Raw genomic sequence first — 10,549 nt, forward strand, 5'->3', positions numbered from 1 at the left:
ATCGTCGCTACCGGGCCCTCCGTTTTTTCTGGCGCCAAAGGGATCCCAAAATCCCTCGCCACCTTCTGTAGTGCATAAAGCAAATTACCGCAAACCGGCGAACCCCCCGGGCCAACGCACAAAAAATCATCCAAGTAATGGATCAACGAGTCGACCCCGGATACTCCCCTCGTTACCCACTCCACGAAGCTACTAAACGCCTCGAAGTATGCACAAGAAAGGGAACACCCCATCGGAAGGAACCGATCCACGTAAAAACCCCCATTCCAAAAACAACCCAACAGCCGTTGGCTTTCTGGATGAACTGGCAACAACCTGAACGCCGCCTCGATGTCGGTTTTTGCTAGCAGCGCACCTGGACCCACAGCCCGCACTAAACCCACCGCCTTGTCGAATGAGGTATAGACTACGGAGCACAACTCGTGATCAATCCCGTCATTTACCGACGAACCCTTGGGATACGATAAGTGTTGAATCAAACGAAATTTCCCGGGCTCGCGCTTAGGAACAATACCCAACGGGGACACAACTAAATCTTTTACAGGCGACTCAACAAAAGGCCCCGACATCCGACCCAACGAAACTTCTTTTAACAACTTTTCCGACACGACTTTGGCATGCAAGTAAGCCGATTTTAAATTCCTCCGCAAAACCGGAACCTCATAAGGAGGCGGAGGAATAACAAAACCAACCCGAAACCCTTCGTAAAGCAACTTAGCCGCCGCCCTATCCGGATACTCATTTAGATAAGGGGCCATCTTTTCCACCCTCACCGGTGACACCCCCTTGACCAGCCGCGGAGGACTGGTTCCCTGACCTCTTTTTTAGCAGACATTTTGCCGCCCCGTGTGATGCACCATTACACTCGGAACACACGTGCTTGAACTTGCACGTGGCCCCGAACTTACACTGGCCTTCATTAAATTGCCAGCAAAAACCAGCCTTTCCCCCGCCGCCTTGTCCAACCTGACTAGACTGGCCTCCTTGGCCGGCGCTCCCGGGAAAGGACTGCCTAACCGGAGCCGTAACCCGTAACCAGAGAGCAATATCCTTCTGGTCCCACCGAATCGCCGGCCGAACCGCTTTTCGCTGACGGAATTGCTCATCGTATCGCAGCCACGCCTGACCCCCATACGCCCTATGAGCCTCCCCAATGGCATCAAAATAACAAAACAACACCAAGCAATTTTCCGGCGCCTTTTCCCCTATCACACTAGCCAATATAGCGAACGCCTGCGACCAATTAACGAACGTCTGCGGGATAAGCCTATACCGCCGTCGTTCCTCCTCGTCCTTTTTACTCTCGTCCCGCTTGCTCTTATCCAAATTAAATTTAGCGAGCGGCAAGAGAGAAAAAATCTCAACATATTCGTCCTTCCAGATCCGCTCGCGCACCTCCTGCTTTAAATGCGCCCCCAACGGACCTTCGAAACAAACGTACACCTCCCCACGAGCACGGTCATCAATACGCACCCGATCGCCATCCTTTTGTGCCTCGGTCTGTACCGACACCGCGACCGCCTCCCTAACCGCCAGCACGGGCCGCGCCTGTAACAATTCCACGTCCCTGGGGCCCTCCCACACTACCGCCGGGGACACATCCGTGACTACCGGCGCCGCCGCCCTATCTAGGCGCCCGACCAGCTCCCTCAAGCAACCCACTAAATCTGCCAGACCCGCGCCATCGCGCCCGCCCGCGCCACTACCGGCCACCGATGCGACTCTAGCAGCCCCTCCGCCGACACCCGACATAAAAATCGCTGGATATGACAATGATGGAGTTATACACTCACCGGGCCGCACAGGCGCTGTGTTCCCGTCAGCCGGACCATCCTGACCTCGACGATACTCGTCCAGTACACCTTCCTCCAGCTCTTCTCTCGCAGATGACTGGCCATCCCACCGACATCTTCGGATCGGAGATGATGAAGCGCTGACCGATGGGCCGGCAACCTGCCGCCCGACCGATGGAACCCAGACTTCCGACCGGACCTGTTGTCTCAACGTCGCTGCAGATCTAGGCGTCCGTCTCGATGATCCTGAAGAAGCCTGCCCCCTGGCCGGAACATCACCAGGCGGGGCGGCCGTACCTTGTCCTCCAAATCTTCCATCCGATGGGGGAGGGGTGGCAGGGAGCCCGGCCTGCGACTCCCTGCTTACCGCTGGACCCCGTCGCGGCTTGGGATTCCTGCCAGGACGCAGGGCCTGGGAAGGGGCGGTCCTCCCAGCTGCCTGGCCCGCAGCGTCCGAGATCGGGCTCCCTTTGCGACGCCGTGTCCGCGGGACTGCCTCAGGACTGAGGCGCTCTGGAGGTCGAGACCGCCGGGAGGGACGGGTCGACCCGGCCTGCGTCGCCGTCACCCCCGGCAACGCTCTCTGCCTGCTCCGAACAGGAGCAGTTGTTGCCGACTCCCCCCCGCCGCAATGCTAGGAAGGGGGCCGGGGGAGGGGAGCCTGTCTCCTGCAACAGACCCCGAACGCCGGGCCTGACGTGGCAACACGGCGTCCGGGATCCTCGCTAATGCAGCCACGGTCTCCTCCAGCCATCCGGGACCGTGGTGCACAGCAGCTGCTCGCAGCTGCTCTAACAAAACTGCCTCCGACATGATTTACGAGCGCGGGCAACGGGGAGCTTGTCTTCACTGTGCTACTCCTCACGCTGCTTCCGGCTCAATGCCTAAAACAGCGGGAAGCGCAGCAACGGCCCCCTGACTCCTCCTTGACCCCCCCCCCTCCGACTCCCTCCAACTCTCCCTCACCTGTTAACCCTTTCCCTACCAGGGAGGTCATGGAGGCTTCCCCTTAAGCCCTGCAGGCTGCGTCCAGCCCCTTCTGGATTATTGTTTTATGCAGTAGTCCTTTTGTTCCTTGTGAACATGTCAGATAGAGAAAGTCTGAGAGGAAAGAGCAGAGCCACAGCCAGGAGCAGAACATCCAGAGCTGGCCTGAAGTTTCCAGTCGGTCGTATACACCGCTTTCTGAGGAAACTGAATTATGGCAGACGCTTCAGTGCTGATGCTCCAGTGTTCCTGGCCGCTGTGATGGAGTATATGACTGCAGAGATCCTGTTTGGCGCTGAGTTAGCAGCCTAATGTCATAACAGTCACCGCATTATACCCCGTCACCTACAGCTCGCAATGCATGGGGATGTGGAGATGGACGAGCTGCTTAAAAATGTTGAGCCCCGCTGGTACATCCAGATACAACAACAAACTCACAACCTCCATGCCTCTAAAAGCCTCTCTTATTGACCCAAAGGCCCATTTAAGGGCCACCCACATTTTCCAAGGAGCTAATGCTTTCTGTGTGTTTAAAGGGAGTTTGTCACCTCTTGAGAAACTGTTAGCTACTCTTTCTAAATCACATCAGTGGATGCTATTGCAAATTAAAACACATGCTGCCTGCAAATTAAGGTGCCTTCGATTGGCCAAGAGGCATCATGTGGTAGTGGCCACAGAAATGTAGTAGTTGTAGCCAGACCAAATGGCACCTTCATTTGCATACATGACCCGCTGTATATTAGTGCCCTGCACAGAGGTCCGGCGCGCTGTTCAGAAAGTTAAATGTCAGACGCAATTGACACTCCGGATCTATTCACATCATGTTTTTGCTTCCTGTTAAAGGTACTGTTTTATATTTTGATCAAATTTACCTTTAAAACAGGATGCAACTAGACACAAAAATTATGCAGGCCCTTTTTTACTGTCCTCTTGAAGAACAGGATTCAGACTGATATTGTTTTTCTAACAATAGAAGTCAGCAACAGGATGCAACAAGAATGTCTTCCTGTTGCATCCTGTTTTAAAGGCACCTTTTTTTTCTAATCTCGAGGAAAAAAAACAGGATATTTTAATAGGATGCAAAACGTGGAGTGAACCTAGCCTACAGAACGGTGAGCAGGTCCTATTTTAGCAAAGTATACCTTTTGAGTAATTTGGGTAATACATATGGTAACTGGCATAGAAGAAGTGAAGGAAGAGTAAAAAAAAAACAAAAAAACAGGTTTATGGAAAGACTGCTGATCCCTGAGCCTCATCGACTCGTTCAGATTTGGTGATAATGGTGGAAAATGTGAGCAGTGTTATTATGTTGTATAGCACTATAAGTATTCTTTACCTCATCACACGGCCTGTCTATGGCATTTGCAGACTGTGCAAAGAACAGTAGGTTCCAGCATTGGGTGCTATGGCAATCTCACATGCGCTGTTATTTTGCTGTTACATGCAAAGAGCACAAGAGTAGCCAAAAAAAGTGCCACTTCCCTCTTTCATAACTTAGATGTGATGGATAACAAGTGTATTCTGCGTGTCAGACACGCAGAACCTGATGTCACTGAACCCGACAAAGCCACTGACGGATTTAGATGTCAGCGCAAGATATAGCTGCTCTGTATGCAGAATACAAAGCAGCTGTATCTCAAAAAGTAAAAATAATTTTAATAAAAAGTATTTAGAAAGTTGAACCAAACACACTGATATACATTTCTATTTAAAAATAAAATAAAAAAATGATTTCAACGGTCTGCATAGCCTTTAACCTCTGCATTTACTGGGGGATTGTTGCTTTACTGTAGACCGTAATAGAGAGAATGGCACAGCGAGCAGTTACTGTATACCAGGTCTAGTGGCTGCTTATTGGCTCAGAATACAGCTGCCAATCAGCAGTGCCATTCTCTCTTTCTCTTATCGACTGAGGTCTGTGAAATCTGCCAAAGCGTTCCACCCACCAGGACCAAACAGTGAAGGGACCAATGCTGGGTTAGTGGTGGGGGGGGGGGGGTGCTCTTTCCTTCTGCCACTTGATTTCTACTTAATTATACAGAGACAGCCAACATCCCTCTTCTCCCCCTTGCCATCTCTCTGTGTGTCTGATTAGCGGCTGCTTACAAATAAGCTTGATCAGACACCCAGCGTGAATAGGCTTCAGTCCGGAGCTATAGTTAAAAAGAACTGTCTGGGTGGTAGCCAACCAGCCCACTGTGCACCAGCCCATCTGGCATTTGCCAGAACTGCCAGATGGCCATTCCGGCCCTGCTGTGAACTGCTGCTACAAATGTGTTGGTGATTCACAGTACGAGCAGACAGGGAATGAAAGGGCCCTTCAAAACAGCTGATTGTTGGGGGTGCCGGGATCATGTTGGGACACACACTGATCAGATGTTGATGGCCTATCCTGAGGATTGAAGATCGATTTTTTAATACTCGAAAACCCCTTTAATGTTTCACCAGATTCACCAAAGCTTTAACACTATGTTTACATGCAGCATTTTTTCACCATGGACATGGCCTAAAAATCTGTGCAATATTCTGCAACAGATAGGACGTTGCAATTTTAAAGTAATTGTCTCAACACAGACAACCCCTGTTAGATTGGAGCCGTGGGGGCGATTGCTCCGGGTACAGCACCTGTCTCGACGAGCTAATAAGTGATTTGGGAAAGCTAGAGCCAGTAAAAAAAATTCTGTTGCAGGAGAGACATAGTATTAGATGGGGGCCATTCAGATGAATGGTCATCCATATAATACACGAATAGCTCAATTTTTACTAAGGGAAACGCCCCATATGCCCTAATACAGTGTGACAACACCTAGAATATCTGCGAATATTTATAATACGCTGGTGATCTTTTTCCAATGTATGTAATTAGGATTTTTATAAACTCTATACACTTGTACGAAATAGATTTAGGCAACATAAATCCCTAACATGTGAACATTAAAGTAAGTGCGTTCAAGTAAAGTACCGCACTGTTGTGATAATAAGATTCATAACCCCGATTTAGAATAATTCAGTAAATTGTCTGCATGTAACAAATTGTGAGGGTTCGAAAAATGTAAAAGAAAAGGGGATCTTATTATGTGAAGGATCTTCCTTTTAATATAAATAATAGGCTCACCCTCAGTTGTTTAGTTACATATAAACAGAAATAAAATATTGCAAAATTGGATCTCAGTATAACTTCCATATGTGATTATGTAGAAAAACTCTATGAACACCAAGGTGCAGTTTTATACAATTTCGTGTGTATAAGGGGCAGTTATAAAAAAATTTCAATGGTACTTGTTGGTTCACTAATTATGATTTACCAGGGCCAGATCTAGGTTGGTGGAGACCACTAGGCCAAAAATGTGGTGGTGGCCCCTTCTTTACTAGCAGTATCATATAGAGCGCAGCTATCTAACTCTGGCCATGCACTTATGTCAACCAAATCTAATGACATTCTAATGTATATGAGGACAGCCATTGTCGCCATATTCGATTTTAACGTGTCTGATCATTTTTTCATCCGAGAGATAAACGGAGCCAGTTATCTGGCAGCTGTTTATATCCATCTTTCTATGACAGTGCAGGCAAATGGGGTATCTGAGCTTTATACATGGAAAGCAGAGTTACATAAATAGATGTTTACACATATTACACAGAAAGGGATGGCATATCGCTAAGATGCTTTTTGGTACCCCTACAATCCTGAGAAAGAAGGGGCCATAGCGCTGGCCACCTGCTGTACAGGAAACTGCAACACAATTCTTTTCAAGTGATTGTGGCCTCACAGCAGCGCCTTGCATAACCGGTGGTTGGGAGCGCCGCTGTGCAGGGAAGGAAGATCTGGGCATTTGCTAATGCACTGTGTGAGCATGACCATAGCCCTGTCCAAAGCAGGCGGCAACAGGATATCGTTTATTTTATTGGTCCATTTTACTTGATAATGAAATATTATTAATTTATACAGCCATCATACAGGCCCGTCTATGTAGAACATGATTGGCCTTTCATTTGAATGGTTGGCATGTAATATTACATTGCCTGCTGTGGGATAAATGTATGACCAAGGGTTCCCAGTGCTGAATTTACGGTGATCATCTGATCGCTGGGGCGGCTGTGTTTAGGGAAGGAATTGTAGTTTACATAAAGGAGAAGAGCAACATTTTATTTTTATGTTCAATAGTTGACACTGCCTGACACTGCCTATTTTAATGTTTTTCTTTTTGTTATTTGATCTCGTTTAGGTTGGCTCCCATGTATCTTAATGCCGGCGTTCTCTGGTTTATGATCAGTATTTCTGCATTAGGCATTCTTCATGTTCTTGTCTCCCATTACCTGGGAGTGGATATTCTGTGATACAGTAGAAGCAAGTTGAAATTACATTAAACAAAGTACATTACCAACAGTATCACTGGAAGTTTTATGCTAACAAAACTGGCATGAGACGTGTGAAGAAGGTGGAGCTGCTTTGGATGCAATGGTTGAGCCGGTCCTGTTTTGAACACAATAACATTTGTCTCCAACTTGTGGCTCTCCAGTCTTTGGCTGTCAGGGCATGTTGGGAGCTGTAGTTTTGCAGCAGCTGGAGAGCCACAATTTGGAGGCCACTGCTTTAATTATTATGTTATGTTCACACGTAGCGTATATACTGCAGACTTTCCGTCTAGATTTGCGGATGGAAAATCTTCAGTGTTTTAGAGTAGCAGCAAAGTTGATGAGATTTTAACAAGTCCCAACCACACACTGCGGAAAAAAACTTGCACAGAATACGGACATAAATTGATCCGCGGATTCTCTGCATATTCGTTGAAGAATTTCCCCATTGATTTTAGTGGGTAAGTCAAATTGCTTGTGGAATTTGCGGCAATTATGCTGCGTATTCGCAGCATATTCCACAGGTTAAAAAAATTAATTAAATTAAAGCCTATACTTACCTTTCGTGGTGCTGCCATAGCAATGCCCTCTTGCTCGTCCAACTGCTCTGTGTCAAGCGAATCACAGGCTTCCATGGTCACATGTGATGAAACATCAAAACAGGAGGCTGCCTGGACACGGAGTGGTCAGAAGAGCAGGGACGCGTTGGTACGGCAATGCCAGGAGAAGTCAGTATAGGCCTTTCTTTTACCGGTAGCTGTTTTCTGGCCGAATATATGCATGAAATTAAAGCACCATTTTATGCGAATATTCGGCTGGATTTCCCTGCATGTTCTGGTTCGGATATGCTGCAGCCTTTTCCACAGTGTATCCGACACATGTGAACATACCCTTAAAGTGTAATATAATAGTGTCATAATATGAAGTCTTCGTGATCACAACAGGACTGTGTGACCACAAACCATTCATGCTTAAATTGACCATAGACAAAGTTGTCTGCCTTATGGACCACCACCATTATCAAACCTTCAACATCATATCAGACTGTATGAACATTTTCATGGCCAGTAACTGGCTACCCTCCAGATCAGCCCTAAAAAGTCAGTCTATTCTTTTCAGTTGTTGGGTAATGGAACCTGGAACACACTTACCTGAAAAATGTTATTGGACACTCAGCCAAGAATGTTGAAATCATGTATTACGCTGTTTGTTATCTCATGGTAGGATCATATTTTGTTGTGTGCACCATTACAGTATTAATTTACCACTTTTTCACGTCTAGTCAGAATCATGTATAAATTTATCACTGAACATGAATGAATGTGAGCTCTTGACACCATAGACGGGGGCACCAAAGCACAAGATGCCACGGACTTTGCATACTAAACTACTGGACAAAAAAAACTCCAAAGCAAAATAAAATTCCATTGAGTTGGCATTGTCTGGATTATCAAATATTTTGGAACATCAGACAGGTATGGTAATAGGTGGCATTGCTATAAGCAAAGTATATTATTCAATGAATATAAATATATGAATTTATAACTTTGTGTCCATTTTACTGCGTTCTGAACATTGAACAAACTGTTCTAATGTATTGCAGTATATTGTTATTTTTACAGGATTCTGTAACCGCACGATCGCTGTTCCTCTCCGTTAGTCCCGGGTGTCAGCTGTAATACACACCCGCAGCGTATGGAGAGGGCTCAGCACGTGAGCCCGCTCCATACATCAACGCCCGCACCATGACATGCTATTAAGTCATAGTGTGCAAAGGGGTTAATGCACAGCGGATGGTGTGAATATTGCAATTTTCCACTGATATGCCATTTTAGTGCATAATATGTTGTGCCCAGTTTGTGCCACTGAAGACAAATACCTCATAAAACGTTAAGCGGGTTCTCTCGGGTATGGCGATGCCATATATGTGGGCGCAAACTGCTGTTGGGCACGCTGCAGGGCTCAGAAGGGAGGGACGCCATTTTGCTTTTGGAGCGCAGATTTTGCTTGGAAGTTGTTCTGTTTGGGGTTTTGCTGGTATTTCAGTTTATAATGTGGGGGCATATGTAATCTGTGCGGAGAACAACAGGGCATAATAAGAGGGTATAAAATGCGGTAAATAAATAGTATTTCAGAGATATGTGGCCGTTGTCGCACTGATAAATGGTGCCTGATCTTATCCGATTTTGGACACTCTGCACATTTTGCATCGCCATATTCTGAGAGCCAGAACTTTTTTATTTTTTCTCCACCGGAGCTGTGTGAGGCCTTATTTGTTGCGGGACAATCTGTAGTTTTCATTGGTACCATTTTGGGGTACCTGCGATTTTTTTTTATCACTTTTTATAAAAAAAAATTGCAAGCCGGGTGCAGTGGCGGATTAAGTAGACCATGGGCCCTGGGCTGTTACCCAAACTTGGGCCCCCCTTCCTCACCGCCGCCCTGCCGCGCCGTAACTATTTTTAACACTACTTTTTGGGGCAAGCATTAACAGTGTTACGATTCCCCTTGTCACAGCGCGGTGTCCCTACATACTGACAGTATCACACTGTGCAGGGACACATCCTCCTGACAAGGGGAATTGTCTATCAGTCCTGGACTGCAGAAAGACTTTTTGTGAAATACAAGGATTTCCTATAATAAACATGACAGTAGAGGTGACAGATTCTCTATAAATCTAGTGACTCACAGGTGACGACGTAGTTTTTTTCCTCTTCTCCATCCAGTCCAGACTTCATGACGACTTTTCCCGGCCATCAGGGCCGCCATCAGGAATTTCAGGGCCCCCTACAGCTAAATTTTCTGGGCCCCCCTACCGTGGCACCGCCTGTTAACGGTACTCCGTCCAGCACTATATTATGGTACCCAGGGCCGCCATCAGGGGGGGTATTATGGGTACTGATGTGAGAGGCCCGGCCAAACCTAATTAAAAGGGGGGCCCGGCAACTGCCGCGACTTGCCTTTGGTAGAAAAAAAACAGGCCCCTGCAATGGGGCTTGTTTTTTTCACCAAAAGAATGTTGTGAGCTGCGGGCCCCCCTTTCAATTAGGTTTGGCCGGGCCTCTCACATCAGTACCCATAATACCCCCCCTGATGGCGGCCCTGGGTAGCATGGGGGTCGTCAAACACTGCCGCCCGTGCGACCGATCGCGCACACCCGCAAACTCCCGCGCATGCGCACCCGCCTGGAACTGCGCACCGAATTTTGAGGCAGATTTTGACCTGCCCACACTATCTTGCCGCGTTTTTTGCCCGCGGCGATTGATGATAGACAAAAAACGCAGCGAAAAATGCATTTTCTGCCTCCCATTGATTTCGATGGGAGGTCAGAGGCAGAACCGCGGCAAGAAAGGACGTGCTGATTTTTCTTTTTTCCGCGACTGGCTTCCATTGATTTCAGATTAAATCAATGG

At 47.3% G+C, this 10,549-nt stretch overlaps 1 protein-coding gene across 8 annotated transcripts in view; it reads left to right on the forward strand.

The window, feature by feature from the left end:
* LOC142750937 (leukotriene C4 synthase-like) overlaps window positions 1-8,571 on the forward strand; it is a 63,597-nt gene extending 55,026 nt beyond the window's left edge. For all 8 annotated transcript variants that reach the window (XM_075859925.1, XM_075859920.1, XM_075859923.1 and 5 more), the window contains one exon: window positions 7,007-8,571. In XM_075859925.1, the coding sequence (XP_075716040.1) occupies window positions 7,007-7,118 (112 nt within the window). In that variant the 3' untranslated portion in view covers window positions 7,119-8,571. The remainder of the gene's footprint in view (window positions 1-7,006) is intronic.
* The last annotated feature ends 1,978 nt before the right edge of the window (window positions 8,572-10,549 follow it).

The sequence above is a fragment of the Rhinoderma darwinii genome, chromosome 3, assembly GCF_050947455.1.
Source record: "Rhinoderma darwinii isolate aRhiDar2 chromosome 3, aRhiDar2.hap1, whole genome shotgun sequence".
Lineage (NCBI taxonomy): Eukaryota > Metazoa > Chordata > Amphibia > Anura > Rhinodermatidae > Rhinoderma > Rhinoderma darwinii.